General features: G+C 42.9%; 1 protein-coding gene across 1 annotated transcript in view; it reads left to right on the top strand.

Moving 5' to 3' along the window:
• MRAP2 (melanocortin 2 receptor accessory protein 2) overlaps positions 1–16475 on the top strand; it is a 42154-nt gene that overhangs the window by 22412 nt on the left and 3267 nt on the right. Inside the window, exon 3 of the mRNA XM_031455996.2 lies at positions 8377–8476. Within this exon, the coding sequence (XP_031311856.1) occupies positions 8377–8476 (100 nt within the window). The remainder of the gene's footprint in view (positions 1–8376; positions 8477–16475) is intronic.

Below are 16475 nucleotides of genomic sequence, written 5' to 3'. Positions count from 1 at the left end.
TGGATTACTTTAGCTTTTGTTTATCTGGGAAACTCTTAATCTCTCCTTCAATTCTGACTGATAACCTTACCAGATAGAGAATGTTTGGTTGGAATTTTTTTCCTTTCAGCACTTTGAATATATCATAGCATTCCCTTCTGGTCTGCTAAGTTTCTGCTGAAGAATCTACTGATAGCCTTATGGGGTTTCCCTTTCATTTAAGAAGTCTTTTTCTCTTTTTGCATTTAAGATTCTCTCTTTGTCTTTACCTTTGACTTTTATCATTTTAATTATGATGTGTCTTGGTGTGGCTCTCTTTGGGTTCATTTTATGTAGAACTCTCTGAACTTACTAAACCTGAATGTGTTCCCTTCTTCAGACTAGGAATGTTTTCAGCTATTATGTCTTCAAATAAGCTTTCTGGCGTTTTTCTCCTCCTTCTGGGACCTCTGTGATGGGAATGTTATTCTTCTGGACATTATCCCAAAGTTCCCTTAAAATATCTTTTACTTTGTAAAATTCTTTCTAATTTTTGTCCCTCTGTCTTGGTGAGCTCCATGGCTTTCTCTCTCTGCTTGCTGATCTGCTCTTCTGCTTCATCCAGTCTGCTGTTGAACCCCTCGAGTTAATTTTTCAGTTCAGTTATTGTATTCTTCAACTCTCTAACTTCTGTTTAGTGCTTTCTTATATTTTCTCTTTCTTTGTTGAAGCACTTACTGCACCCACCCAGTGTTCTCCCAGGTTCGGTGAGCAGCTTTATGACCAAAGCTTTGATCTCTTTATCAGGTAGATTGCTTATCTCCATTTCATTAAGGTCTTTTTCTGAGGTTTTTGTCTTGTTCTTTTGTTTGAGACGTATTCCTCTGTCTCCTCATTTTGCCTGACTCTCTGTGTTTATTTCTATTATATAGGGCAAAAAAGCTACTTCTCTTAGTCTTGAAGGAGCGGCCTTGTGCAGAAAATGTTCTGTGGGGCTCAGAAGTGCTGGCTACCCACGCTAGGCACTCGAGGGGTGTCCCCTGCATGGGCTGCATGTGCTTGCCTGCTGCCATGCAGGAGTGGGCTGGGCAGGACCTGAGGCATGCAGCTGTGGCACAGGGGCAGACTGGAAACTCAGGGGCACACCCACTGGCACTAGCAAGTTAGAGGGAGAGTTCCAAAGTGGCACCCATTGGTGCTGGCATTAGTAAGGCAGAATGAGATCACACAAATGGCATCTGCCAGGGTTTCCATCATTGGGAAGAGTCCCAACAGGCTCCTGCCTCTGTAGCAGATGCTCTAAGATTGTGGGTCGCTGCAACTAGGGTAGGGATTTTTTAAAAAAATTTTTTTAGGTGACACTGTTTCTGCCTCTCCTAACTGTCTCAATACCGTCTTTTTATCTTTTGTTGTGGCAGCTCAGCTCGTCTTGTTTTTGGCTTTTTTAGAGGAAACGATTCCGTAGCTTTGTTGTGTCTGTGGGAGGAGGTGAATTCAGGATCCTCCTACACCACCACCTGCACTGCCTCCAGTGGGCTCCAGCGGTGTGGTCCCAGTCCTTCCTCAAGGAGAACGCGGGAGCTGGGGGTTACCTCTCAGTGTGTGTTGCTGTGCTGGGGCTGGGGCTTGTGGTAACAGTGTGTCTCAGCCCTTCCTCCTCATTTGAATGTGGGTATTTTCTCATTTGTCAGACGTGGAGGAGTCGCTCAGCCAGTTTTTGGATCTCTTTCAGAAGAAATGGCTCCATGGGTAGCTGTCTATTCGGTGTGTCCGTGGGAGGAGGGGAGCTCGGGGGCTTCCTAAGCCTCCGTCTTGGTCAACTCCCAATTCCATCTGGTTAAGTGCTTAGCCTTTGTTCCCGCTTCCTCACTGCAGGAAGGACCGCAGGAGCCCAGGCTTCACGTGTGGGTCCTGAGGGTCTGGATGCCTGACTGCTGGTGCCTGTAGCAAAGCATCTGGCTGGGCAATGAGAGTGACAGGGGCAGCGATTGTCTGGCTGGTTCCTGCCTTCTCGTCTCCATTGACGGGGCTGTAAAGGGCTTTGGAGTTACTAATTTCCTGAATCAAGAGCTTTCTATTTTTATTCCTTAAAAATCATAAACTAAACCACACATCCTTTACCCCTGAAGTGACAGTAACGATTAAATGCTTTCACTCATTCCTTTATTGATCAGTCTGCTCAGTAGTTCTTTATGGAAGTAAAAAAAGATAAAAGCACATGGAATCCACTAGGATGTGCTGTCATCGATTATCTGACGGATGGCTGTTGCCGTCAGGGTGTGAAATCATCCTCCTTAATATACTTTAATTCTTTAATCTGTTATTTTTCTGGAATAATCTTTAGGTAAGGATTCTTACTGGTAAGAATTTTAGTGGAAACCAGAATGACTGGGCAAATTGCCATATGTGTCCCTGTAATCTGAGCTTTTACAGCTCGGTGACACAGATTTTATTTTTGTGTCATTTTGCCCCTGTCTCTTTTTCTTAGTTTAAGGGGCAAAGAAAACAGGCCTGCTGCTGTAATTTTGGTTGGTGCATTTCCTGAGACAGTTAAAAATCCCTTGGGGCATTTTACATTTAGAAATGATGATAGCTGGAAAAAAGTCCTGCAGAATGTAGGCAGAAGTGTGATACATCACGTGTATACTTTACCACTATACCAACAATAAGGAGTGCTTTTGTTAGTTTTAACATTCACATTAGGAAAAAGAAAAAATTCCTGGGTGAGTCCTTACTGTTCTGCTGTAAGAGATCTGATTAAAGTAGAGGCACTTAACTTCAGGGATCTGACGATATATGAGATCTATAGAGAAGGATAAAAACCAACCAACCAAACAAACCCCCAGACATGCAGGAAAATAAAAAGATTTAGTCAACTATTGCACTGTGCACCTTGGTATATAGTCTCTTCCATTTCCAAATGCTATGGTTCTGGCCTTCAAGTGCGTCTCCCTGTTTTGCTGAGCCAAAATTCAAAGCCAGTTAGGTGTGGGTTTAAAAAAAACAGAAGCAAGTCATTTCAAAGGGAAGCACTTATGATGATAGGAAACAACAAGACAATTATCTTCATTTTCTTTACCTGTAATGAATCATTCTTAGCAACAACAGCTGCATCTCTCGTGAGACTAAGGTCTTCTGCCTGCCGAAATTAAGATGCCTACCTTCAAAGGGTGCCTTTCATCTGAGAAACAACTTCTGATGGTCACTGTGAATTCTCCTTTTGTCCTCAGTTTTGAATCTGGTGTTAAACCTTATAAGGCATCAGAAGTGGACATGTATCTGACACACGTTTAGTACCAGCAGCATGGACATTCATTCATTCATTCTTTCAGCGCATATATATTGAGCACCTATCTTGTGCAGCATTGTTTTAAGCACTGGAGATACAACAGTGAAAAGAAAAGACAAAAAAAAAAAAGAACCTTCTATTATGGATCTTGCATTCTAGTGGAAGAGGCATACAGTAAATACATTATTATATAAACAAACTACACCAGATGGTGATAAAAATATAAAGTAGGGAAAGGAGATGTGGAGGTTAACGTATAGACAGAGTGGTCATGGAAGGCCTTACTGAGAAGAAATTTAAGAAAAGACCTGAAGGAAGTGAGAGATTGAGCTATAAGATGCCTAGGGAAGAACATTCTAGAAAAATGCTCCATGGCAAATGTGAAATAGAACATGCAAGGAACAGTGAGAAGGCCAGCGTGGTGCCAGGGGCATGAATCAGAGGCAGAATAGAGGAGGTGTCGTCAGGGAATGGGGAAGAGGGCATTGAGGCCTTGGAGGCCATGATAAGGACCAGACTTTTTCTCTGGGAAGTCATTTGAGGGTTTGGAGTGGAAGGGTAGCATGTAGCTTAGTTTTCAATGAGTTTACTCTGTAACTGGGGAAGGAAGGAGATGAGATTGGGAGCAGAGACCAGGCAGGGGGCTACTGCAGTACTCCAGGCAGCTGCTGAGGTGGTTTGGACCATGGTGGGGGCAGTGGAGTGGTTAAGGAGTGCATATATTCTGGGTATTTTTGAAGATAGGATTTGTCAATGGATTGGCAATGGGGAGCAAGAGAAAGAGAAGAGCCAAGGATGAGGTGAAGCCTTGAGATTTGAATAGTTGGTGAGATGAATTGCCATTAACTGAGGTGGGGAAGACTTTGAGAGAAGCAGAACCATCAGAAGCTAGTCTTGGACCGATTAAATTGAGACCGACAGACTTTCAGGAGGATATGGGGAGAGAGGTGTACAGTGAAGGTATAAATTTGAGAGTCATCAGCATATAAATTGTATTCAAACCCCAGAGGCTGGATGAATGTGTATTGTTAGAAAATCAAAGTGGTCCCAGCACTGAGTCCTGGGGCACACTAGCCTTTAGGAACTGGGGGGTGCTCAGAAGAAATCAGCAAAGGAGCCTGAATGGAATTTATAGAAAGGTAGGCAGAAAACTGTGTCATCGTGGTTTCCTGGAAGCCTAGTGAAGAGAGAATTTCAAGAATGAGACAATGGTCTGCGTCTCATGCTGCTGTTAAGATCAAATAAATTGAGGACTGAGACTTGACTGTAGGAATTTTACAATGTAGACGTTATTGTCAACGATCTTAAAAGTGGAGCATTAGGAGTAAAAGTTGCTAGAATTTGTGCAAGAAAAAATGAGAAGAGAGGGATTAGAGACAGCAAGTACAGAGGGATCTCTCAAGAATTGTGCTGTGAAGGGAAGGTGAGAAATGGGGCATTTGTGAAGGGCTTGGCTGGGTGAATCAGGCTGTTCTTAGAGAAGCAGAAGCAAAACTCTATGGGTCTATGAGTGGACAAGTCTATGGGTCAATGAGTGGACACATTTACATTTTAGCAGGACTACTCTGGCTGCTGGGTTGAGATAAGACTGAAGGAGCATCCTCTCATTCTAACCCATCGGTGGTGGCCACAGTTCATGTACTCTTGTCATGTGCCAACTAGCAGATCATACCAGATACATGCATGGGTGAGTCAGCCGGAAGCTATGTCATCAAGGTGGGAAGCAGAGCTAGAGCTTACGAAGGCTGGGAGTAAGGCGTGTCCTCGGGAGCACGGTAGGTACCATGGTTGGAACTACGCTGTTGGATCCCTGCCAGGAATTCATTTCACAAAACTGACCCTGACACCTTAGGAAGCAGAAGTGGTATGAAGACAAGGCTGGCTCTGGCACCCTGAGCCCTCTCTTTCAAAACGCGAGATCCGGTGCGTTCAGGGTGGTGTGGCCGTAGACATGAGCCCTCTCTTTCAAATTAAGCATTAACTCTCATTTTCTGTACAACCATGAGATGGAAGAGTCACAGTTTATTCCTAAGGGGTGGAGAGCAGGGGGAATGGGATGGGATGGTTGCTTTAGTCCTACCATAGAGCGGAAAAGATAATATGTGGAGAAAAAGATCAGACCAGTGAAAACCGTGCAGCTGTCAGCTTTCAGCTCTCTGGTTTCATTTCATTCATTAGCGGCCAAGTTAAGGGAATTATTTTATTAGGACACATTTTATTTGGAATTCCCCTGGGCAATTTGCTCTACCCTCTAACTGTAATGGTCTCTAAGTAGCTCAGTCTCTAGACAGTACAGTTTTTGTAGTTCTATTTTTAGTTTTTTGAGGAACCTCCATACTATTCTCAATAATGGCTGCACCAAGTTAATGTTTCCACCGCAGTGCACGAGGGTTCTCCTTTCTCCACATCCTCACCAATACTTTTTATCTTTTGTCTTTTTGATTATTGCCATCCTGACAGGTGTGAGGTACTATCTCATTGTGGTTTTGATTTGCATTTCCCTGATGATTAGTGATGTTGAGCATCTTTTCATGTGCCTGTTGGCCATTTGTGTGTCCTTTTTGGAAAAATGTCTATTCAAGTTCTCTGTCCATTGCTGTTTGGCTCTATCAGAAACCTCTTTGGAAGGCTTTTGTGGCTTCCTTAACCAGCTGACGTCACTGGAGCTTCCCTCTGTGTAAACTGCTGTTCTGACTTCCTCTCAAGGAAGGGTGCTTTGGGGAAGACTAGAGGCTCTGCATTCCTTGTTTTGCTGCCGTGCTCGTGCCCATGAAACTTGGCATATAAATGAAGCTTTAAGAGAGTTTGGTTATTCCTGGGTTGAGATGGAGATCTCTGATGTTCTCTGAAAGGGGCTCAGGGTGAGACTGTGCCCTGGGATTGCGTCATGTGACAGAGGATGAGGTAGAGAAGAGTGAATGGAAATAATTCAAGGAAGCAGAATTTCCTTTGATAGATAATGTGAATAAGCAAATACATAAAGCATATTGTGATGAGAAACGTGGATACCACATTATTAAGAAAACACTGGAGAATGCCACTGAATCACAGGGAGTCTCAAATTCTAACCAAAGCCCTCCTCCTTCCCACGTTGCTCCCCCACGACTTCTCTGAGGGCTGTGATCCCCCCCATGCCCGTTATTGTTGCTTTTGAATCAGCTCCCTGGGGCCCTAGAAGGATGGGGACAGGGAGAGGGGCTGGGCTGGGCTCCTCTGTCCACCCTGGATTAGGGGACTGGAGCACAGATGGGGATCCAGCCACCACTGGCAGTGTGAAAGCTGTCCTCAGGGAACCCCTTCCTAGTAAACAGATTTGAAAATGAATCAACTCGGCTAGATTAAATTCTCAATTGAGGACTTGCATAACGCTGGTGTGTCATTTTAGAATTTGCTTTTGCTGTGCAGACAGTCAGTGAAGTACAGTGTGCTGAGCTGCCCTTTCTCCACACAGGGGTGCTTCCCAGTCTGTGCCCCGCGGTCAGGAGTTGTGGTTACACGTTAGTTGCACTTGTGCACATGTGTTTTTTGGTACTTGTCCTTACATCGTTTTGGCCTCACTGCTGTTATGTTGTAAGGCAAAGTCTACAGTTTCTGTTTCTTTGGCACTTTTAACCCCAGGAGAGATACATTAGTTTTGCATCCAGAGTGCTGAATAAATGTTGTTGAATTAAAGTTGTTAACCTCTGGGTTATAGTTTATGTAGAATGAATTATGCAGAGTCAGTTGCTAATCTGATTTCTTCATACTAGAAAACTTACATATATAGATAATTTAATTAGAGTAATGCTTTGTATTTAGTGCATAAGTTCTGTTCACCTTTTTTTTTAAGTTGTTGTTGTTTTTAATGGAGATACTGGGGACTGAACCCAGAACCATGCATGCTAAGCATGCTCTCTACCACTGAGCTATACCCTCTCCCTGCCTCTTTTATTAAATTGCTAAGCACCCTCAGTGTATTGCCACATAGGTAAACTTCTTAGAATAGATCAGAAAATGTAAAATAATTCAACTCTGTTGCCACCCCCAGACTTGGGACCCTGTGATGTACATGCCTGGTTCTGTGGACAGTCTAGTCCCGTCCCCGTCCCAGAGACACACACGAGTGACTAACACCCACGATAGAATCAAGAAGGGGCCCCCTGTAGAGAAGTACAGACAAAAGTGCCTTGGGGTTCACAGGACGGAGTAAGGACATCAGCTGGGGGAGTCAGGCTTTGTGGTGGAGATGGTGTGAAGAATGGGCTTTGAAGGATGGTTAGATTTTTATTAGCTCCAGATTGGGGAAAGTCGTTCCAGCCAGGTGAAGGCAGGAACCCCTGAAAAGGTGTGGGTGTTAGGAAACTATGCCTAAGAGTTCAGGTAAACACAGGGATACAATATCCCCTAGTCCAATTGGAAACAGGGGTTTTAAAGTAGGGCTAAGCTAGGAGAAAAATGATCATTTTAATAGTAATAGCCAGCAAATGTGGGCCACCTTCTTCTCCAATGCCAGCCATTGTCAGAGTGCTCTGTATACGGAGTCTCTTCTCATCTGGAAAAGGTCAGGTCTATTTTTGTTGAAGAGTTTTTCATAAAAGAGCAATATTATCAGAGCTGTAATTAAGCAGACTCATAGGGAGATGAGGCACAGGGAAAGACAAGGCAGAAAGATCACTCAAGAGGCCATCTGCATGTTCCCTGCAAGAAGTAATGAAGACCTGAGTTACTCCAGCATGAATGTAAGTGAAAATGCAAAATTGGGTTGGTTTGAATCAGAAGTCATTTTAAAATTCATATTGCAGCTTCTGCTAAAAATTGGATTTTCCTACTCAAGACCCTTCAGTGGAATCTTGAGGACCTAGATGGCCTATTTTCCATCCTAGATTCCTCCAGAGGGATATGGAAACCAAGCTTCAGTGAGGCTGGTGTCTCTCAGTGTTACCTGAGACAGGAACCCGGCGGCACCCAGATTCCTTTGTCTCCCTCATCCCCTACATGTGAGCTTTTTCCCCGATGACTGATGGGTCAAGATTACCTCATAGGATGGCTGATGTCCTCTCCCATTTCATGCGTCAAAAAGCACAGATTCCCTGAGTATTTCAGTTTTAAACTGCCAGGAAATACTAACCCCAGCATTAACTGTCTTGCAGATTCCATTGTGATTGGATTTTGGGTTGGTCTCGCCGTCTTCGTGATTTTCATGTTTTTTGTGCTGACCTTGCTGACCAAGACTGGAGCCCCACACCAAGAGTAAGCTGTTCCTAAATGTTTGTTAAACCCCACAGGGACCTGAAGAAGCAGAAATAGTATCCAGGGCTGGGGTTGCTTCCAGTAGGTGGAGAGATGCGGCTGGTTAAGGATTTGCTGTCTGGACCTGGGTGCTGGTAGGTAGGATCTGCCTTCTTCCTGGTACTTTGCCTCTTGCCTCTGGGGCTCGTTTTCAAGTAAACCCCTGTGTATCTGGGTTTCTTTGTTCTTTCCTGTTCTTTCCTTAATGCTGATTTAGGCTTGATTTTTATTTTGAAAGGTTTATTAATTAGGATGTATTTTCTCTGTATGCCCAAAAGAATTTAGATGACTCACGAGACTGAAAACAATGAAAAAAGACAATAGTAAAAATAGGATTGAAAACTAGTTTTAAAAAGCATTTCAAGGAGCTGGGAAATAGTTGTTACTGAATTAATTAATTGCTAAATTAATTATTGACAATAATCACTGAGTTCAACACATTTCTTGAAACAATTGAAAAGTGGAAACACTGGGATTATGTAATTCTCATGGCATATAAAGCACACTTGTGTCGGGCATTGGATTAATGGAAGGAATGATTACCTAGATGCTTAAAGAACACTGAGTGACATCAAAGCATATTTGGTCAGTTTTGTTTTGCAAAAAATTCAGAAAGTTTTTAGAGGATTTAAAAAAATGTATTTATTTTTATTTAAGTATAGTATAATTGATTTACAATGTTGTGTTGGTTTCAGGTGTACAGCAAAGTGATTTGATTTTACACATATGTATGCATATATTCTTTTTCAGATTCTTTTCTATTATAGGTTATTACAAAATATTGAATATAGTTTCCTGTGCTATACAGTAGGTCCTTATTGTTTATCTATTTTATAAATAGTAGTTTGTATATGTTAATCCCAAACTCCTAATTTATCCCTTCCCTCTTTTTCCCTTTGGTAATCATCAGTTTGTTTTCTGTGTCTGTGAGTCTATTTCTAGTTTGTAAATAAGTTCATTTGTATCATTTTTTTAGATTCCACATATAAGTGGTATCACATAATATTTGTCTTTCTCTGTCTGACTTTTCACTTAATATGATAATCTCTAGATCCATCCATGTTGCTGCAAATGGCATTTCATTCTTTTTATGGCTGAGTAATATTCCATTTTGTGTGTGTGTGTGTGTGTGTGTGTGTGTGTGTGTGTGTGTATCACGTCTTCTTTATCCAGTCATCTGTTGATGGATGCATAGGTTGCTTTCATGTCTTGGCTGTTGTAAATAGTGTTGCTATGAACGTTGTATCTTTCAAACTAGAGTTTTCTCCAGGTACATGTCCAGGAGTAGGGTTGCTGGATCTTATGGTAACTCTACTTTTAGTTTTTTGAGGAACCTCTACACTATTCTTAATAGTGGTTGCACAAATTTACATTCCCACCAACAGTGTAGGAGAGTTCCCTTTTCTCTATACCTAGAGGATTTTTTTTTTATCCCAACTCTTCCCAAAAAGGGAAAAATAATGTGTGTTGGCAACATGTAGCACACCCAAACTAGCTAATTAGGAGAGCTTTTGATAAAGGGACTATTCACAAGTTGTGGTCAGGGAAGGGGACAACCCCCCAGGATAGTGCAGGACGCCAGGGTGCAGGTCATTGAAGAGTAAGTACCACCCTAGGCCTGAAGGGGGCGCTGATTGGCACCCAGGAATCCTGCGGGGGCTGGCTGAGAGAGTGATCTCAGTCACCTAGGTTAAGGGACACAGCTAGCCCAATGTGACCTCTCGGAGAGGGGAGACTCAAATAAATACCCAGACCTTACTTCCCTCTCTCCTTCCCGTTTCTCATCATTGCTCGCCACTGGCTGAACATCACAACACAACCAGTAGCCAGAACCTCCACCAAAGGTCAGTTTCCCAGAGCACAGAACAGGGGTTGGGGAAGGGTAGAGGGTGACCAGGGAAGTAAATGGAAGACATTTAGCATAAATCCCAACATTTATGTTCAGGACCTCCCTTAATCCTCACGGCCTGGCAGCAATGTTCTTCTTGTATCTCATCATACAGTCTATGGCGTCTGCTGTTCAGTCTTCAGCCTGCACTTGAACTGTAACAGCTAGTTATAGGTAAAGGGAACACTTCTGCCCATCACTCAGCTACATGCAGATGTTAAAGTCTGTGAAAAAATTAAACATTTTAAATGAAAGGGAAATACCATTTTATTGAAGCATCTGAAGATATATAGCTGAGAATCTCTTTAATAGCCACTAAAAAATATGAACTTTCCCTTTTCTCACTCCTTGTTCTCATAAGCATCTACACTTGCCTTTGCATCATTGTGTTGGTCCAGGGAATTGAAAACTATGGTGTGGATTACAGCAGTAGTAAGAGAAGCCAAGGACAAACTCAGATTAGCACACATCTTGTAGAGTGGTCAGGGGACGATAACCCCCTTAGCTTCCTTCTCCTTAGAGGGACAGATGGATTTTTGTGGGGTTATTGAGGTGTATTTATTTGATGTAGGATGCAGGTGATTTTACCCACGGTAACACCCTAGCCCAAAACAGAACATGACTTCCTGTAGTGATGAATATTATTTGTCAACATGTCTAGGCCATGGTATCCAGATATTTGGTCAAACATTACTTTAGATATTTCTGTGAAGGTTTTTCTTTAGATGTGATGGCTTTTCTGAGTAAAGTTGATCATCCTCCATAATGTAAGCAGGCCCCACCCAAGCAGTGGAAGGCCTTCCTAGAAACAGAATGACTACCCTCGAGCAAAAAGGAATTCTGGCAGAGACTGTAACTCTTTCCTGGGTCTCCATCCTGCCAGCCTACTCTACGGATTTTGGACTTGCCAGCCTCTACCATCACATGAACCATTTCCTTAAAATAAATGTGTCTCTCTCTGCTGACCTATCCTGGATGGATGGCTGGATGGGTGGATAGGTGGATGGATGGGTGGGTGGATAGATAGAAAAATAGATAGATTTAGAAACACACACACACACACACACACACACACCCTGCTCGTTCTGTTTCTCTGGAGAACACTGACTAATACATTTCCTTAGCATTTCACGTTGACGCTGGGTAGCTAAGACCGCCTTTCCAGTCTTCCAATTGGCAGTTCATCCTTCTAATAGACTGTTTCTCTTTTGATGGCAATTCTGAGTCATCTCAAAGAACAGGGGTCATTGTAACTCTACATGCTCTTAATGAGGTTAAGGAGAAAGTCTAACCTTTTTTCACTTTTAATAAAATAATGGATCAGCCCTCAGGGTCACACTTTAAATGCTTTTTTGAGTCTGAGGCAGTGTAAGACATGGCATTTGGCGGCAGTATATCATAATCAAACTGAAAGAAACAGACATGTGGAAAAATCCCCAAATGGATCAGTTTTAAAAGGCTTTTAGATTTAGTAAACTTGGCATTTATTTGGCAAGAATTTTTACTAAAATAGACATTATTTTTTCCATTCAGCCAACTTTGTTATAAAACAATCAATCAGTTTTACATTTGCCTGTGGTAATTAGACATGGAGGAAAGCATGATACATCATTGAGAATAACACTAAGAACATTTTTTTTTAATGTTTACCATTGGCAGAGTCTGCTAATCACTTTATACATTCTCACTAAGTCCACACAGAAAGATGAAGTAAATCCTCTAAGTGTTCCCACTTTACAGATGAGGAAAATGAGGCTGAATCACTCATAGGAGGATTCACAGGTTAAAAAAAACAAACCTGTGGAGCCAGACCTTAAACTAAAGCCTCTTTGACTCTGAAGCTCCTGTTAACGCTGCATTTAATTATCTCATATCAGTCATTTTAAATCTCCCCCTTCTATTGAGTCAAAGATATTAGTAGGCAATCACGGTTGTTCTCTTTTATCACATATTGGATCAAGCAGAGCTCTGGAGTCAAACATTTCCAGATTTGGGCTGGATTCTTAACCTCTCTATGCTTGGGATTTCTGGTTTGTGAAAGTAAAACTGTCTGCCTCCCTAGGATTATTCTAAAGGTGAAGCGAGCTGATGCCGGCGGGGCTGCTGGTGCGCGCTGGGCTCACAGAGGGTGGCACTCAGTGCGGATGAGTCCGGCTGCGGCTGGTGGCGTCCTGGTGGGAGCTGAGGGGTGCAGGTAAAGGGCAGGAGGGGGAAGAAGAAACCCATCCCCCCACGGGACAGCCAGGCCCTAAGCATTCATGTTGAGCTACACGTGCCAAAATGTGGCCTCACTCTACCCTGGCTTCCCCTTGGGTGGGTCTCTCAGTGAAACAGATGGTTTTAGAAAGGAAGTTAAGTAGAAGATGTTGGTGATGGGTTGGAAGGACCGACGTGTCTGAGTTCTGACTGCTTTATATAAGGGGCCCTCGGGGTGGTTCGTCATGGAGAACGGTTACTTCCTCAAGTGGGGTTTCGGGCAGCACCCTTTTGGAATATGACTCCAACATTCTGGTTAAGATACCCGATCAAATCTGTGAGCTCAGAGTGGACTAGTGCTAACCCTGCCACCGAGTGCTGTCTCTTTCTCCATGGAGGCATCCGGGCAGGCTGGACAGCTCCCCAGCATCCGGTCATTGCCGACCATGGAAGGAGTGCGTGCATCCCCTTGAAAGTAGTAAGAACAAGGATGGCAGACAGGCTGCTTCCCTGAAGTTTTCAACTTGGGATCGTATTAGCTTAAGAACTTCAGTTCAGGAGTCACTGACTCCTCAAAGGCTTCTGGGAAGGAGAGGATGTGTCATGGTCAGACTAGGTTGTGAGACAGCACCAAACAGCTCCCCAAATCTCAGTATAATGTAACACGGGCTTGTTTCTGGCTCAAGCTACACATCTTCCAAGGGTCAGCAAGGGGTGGACAGAAGCTTCTCCGCTGTAGCTGCAGTGTCTCCAATGCACAGCCTCCTGGGGTACTGTGAAGGGGAAGGGAGCACGTGGAGACCTCACACCTGCCCTTCCGTTCTTCTGCCTGTAGGTGGCGCACGTGCCTTCCCCTCACAGCTCCTTGGCTAGAACGAGTGGCACCCATCTGACTGCCAGGCTGGGGAGGGTAATCTCTGTGTCCAGAAGGAGAAGACAACCAGATATTGGGGGGGGGGGGGGAGCATGAATAAAGCTGACTGTAGAGAGAGAAAGACTCCTATAAAGCTGACAGCACCTTACTTAAAAGCTTTTAGGCTCAAGAAGCAGCTTTAATGAGGATTATTTTTCCCACAGGATATTTGCTGAATTATTGGGTGGGTGGGGAAACCCTCTTACCTGGATCCTTTTTGGACAGTGAAGATAAAAGAACCATTTTTCCCCATGCTTTCTCCGCTAAGGAGCCATTTACTCTCTTTGCCGTCTTGTTAAGGCATTATAGCCCCATTATCATAAATCTGCCGGAGAGAAAGAGTATGGGAAAGGCTTGGATCACATTTCTATGTTGAGTGTTCCGGACTTCTTAAAAAATGATCAAACCCCAGATATCATACACCTCAGATACCTCCTTTTGTAGTTTTTGAACAGGTGGGGATGGTCTTCTTCTAGGGGCGAGTTCAGGATTACTCATGACCTTGTAAAAATGGAAGTGACACTTTACCTTGAGATGTAATTTACCTGAATATGACATTGACTAAAGGATGGGTGCAGTGCACCCGAAAGCGAATGACAGGAGAATGTGCTCAAGGTCTTTGATAATGACCAAGCTCACAGGAACCAGGTAAGTGCACATGTTGTAAGTGGTTCCTGAGGAAGGCCTGTCGTTCTGAAAGATGTTCCATATATCAACAGGTGAAAAAATATCCACCTGCCCTAGGTGTCTGATTCAAGTTATACACCTGTGTTTAGGAGTCACTTCTAATTCCCCATCAATTAAGAAGTGTTGCCCTGAATGTGACAAGGGTCATTCTAAGGTAGTAGAGTCCTGCCTCAGAGAGACTGACATCTCCCTGGCAAGGCAGAACTACCAGCCAAAGCAACCAAAAGTCACCACACAGAGAACAGTTTGGTTGGTGCCTCTGTGAGGGCTCGTTACGTGGGAGAAGGCTCTCAGCACAGGCTGTGGGTCCGTTCACGGTCATTGTTATTTTCTCGCTGGTGGTTTCTCGCTTAGTCGGTCTTTGCCTGGCTTATGCATCTCTAAGAGTGCACTGGGAGTGACTGCTGGAAATACTAGGTGCCCGCAGGCTGGACTGCCCACCGCTTTTCCTGAATGGGGTGAACCTGAGGACAGTCAGGGCATGTGAGCCTCTTAGCAACAGTAATGATAAAATCTGGGAAAAATATAAAGAATGACTGTTGGAAGGCACTGGAGAGTGAACATTAGCAGACAGAAACAGAAAGGAAAAAGGCTTTTGCCCCTCGAAGGAAGGAAGCTTCGATAGTTTATATCGATGGTAACATGGCTTTTCACCTAACGTCTCCCAGTCCACAAGCCCGATACATCTCTTCATATACTGAGGTCTTCCTTCATTTCCCTTTGCAGTGTTGAAATTTTCAGTGAACAGGTCTTACGCATCCTTTGTTAAATTCAGTGTTCTATGTTTTGATGCTGTTGTGAATGGAATTATTTTTTCATTTTCTTGCTGTTCGTTACCAGTATGTAGAAATACAGTGGTTTTTATATAAGGTCAATTGAAAAGAAAGTTGTTTTTTTTTTTTTTTTTTTTTTTTTTTTAACAACAGTGCTGGAACAACAGGATACTCATATAGGGAAAAAATGAGCCTTGACTCCTATCTCCACATAGACTACATACCCAGAATAAAATCTCCTCTGTCCAATAGGACTTTCCGTGATGACAGAAATGTTCTCTGTGCTGTCTAATTAGGTAGCCACTGGCCATGCATGGCTCTTGACCCCTTGAAATGTGGGTAATATGACTAAGAAACCAAAGTTTTTACTTTATTTAATTTACTTAATTTAAATTAAAAAAATTTAAATAGCTTGTGGCTAGTGGCTCTTGTGTTGGACAGCATGGTTCTGGAAGAAAGCATAGGAGAGTATCTTTGTGATTTTGGGGTCGGCAGTTATTTCTTAGAGAGGATATAAAAAGCACCAACATAGGAGATAAAAGTTAATAATTTGGACTTAACTGATATTTAAAGCTTCTTCTTATCAAAAGACATCTTTAAGAAAATGAAAATGCAAGTCACAGATCAAGAGAAAATGTTTGCAACACATAAATCTACCAAAAGACTTATATTCACAATATAGTAAAAACTTCTGCAGATCAATAACAAAAGATAAACCACCCACATTTTTAAATGGGCAGGCACTTCACAAAAGAAGGTAAACCGAGAGCCAACAAGGACATGAGAAGATGCTCAGTGTTACTAGACGAGTGAGAAGCTCTGCAGTTTCTTATAAAGAAACATCTACTATATGACCCAGTAATTCTACTCTTAGGATTTACTTGAGAGCAATACAAGTGTGTATCTACAAAGAGTTTTTAAGAATGTTCATAGCAGCTTTGCTTACAGCAGCCCCAAACTGGACACAACTGAAATGCCCTTTAACAGAAGAATGAGTAAACAAATTGTAGTCTATTTGTATAACAGAATGTTTCTGAGCAAGAAAATGGACAAACTAATGTTATGTGCGACAACAAGAATGAATCTCAGAAAATGTTATGGTGAGCAAAAGAATCCAGGCACGAAACAACATATATGGCATGATTCCATTTATATGAATTTCAAGAACAGGCTAGACTAATCTGTGACGGTGCAAATCAAAACAGATTGCCTCCTCCAGGTGGAAATTGACCGGCAATTCAAGAACAGGCAAAGCTAATCAATAAAAATGGAAATCAGAGCAGGGTTACCCGAAGGGGTGGACGTTGAAAGGAAGGAAACTCTCCGGGAGAAAGGAAATATCTATATCTTGATTGGTGGGAGGGGCGGTTGCATGGATGTATACATTAATAAAAACACATTGAATTTTGTACTTGAGATCTGTGGATTTCAGTACATAAACTTTACCCAACGGTGGGATGAAGAGAAACTGAATGGAGGCAGGCTGTGTCCAGGGTCACAGCT

Source organism: Camelus dromedarius, chromosome 6 (genome assembly GCF_036321535.1).
Source record: "Camelus dromedarius isolate mCamDro1 chromosome 6, mCamDro1.pat, whole genome shotgun sequence".
Classification (NCBI taxonomy): Eukaryota; Metazoa; Chordata; class Mammalia; order Artiodactyla; family Camelidae; genus Camelus; species Camelus dromedarius.
The sequence above is the reverse complement of the archived record's forward strand: the minus strand, read 5'-3'. Positions and strand labels throughout refer to the sequence as shown.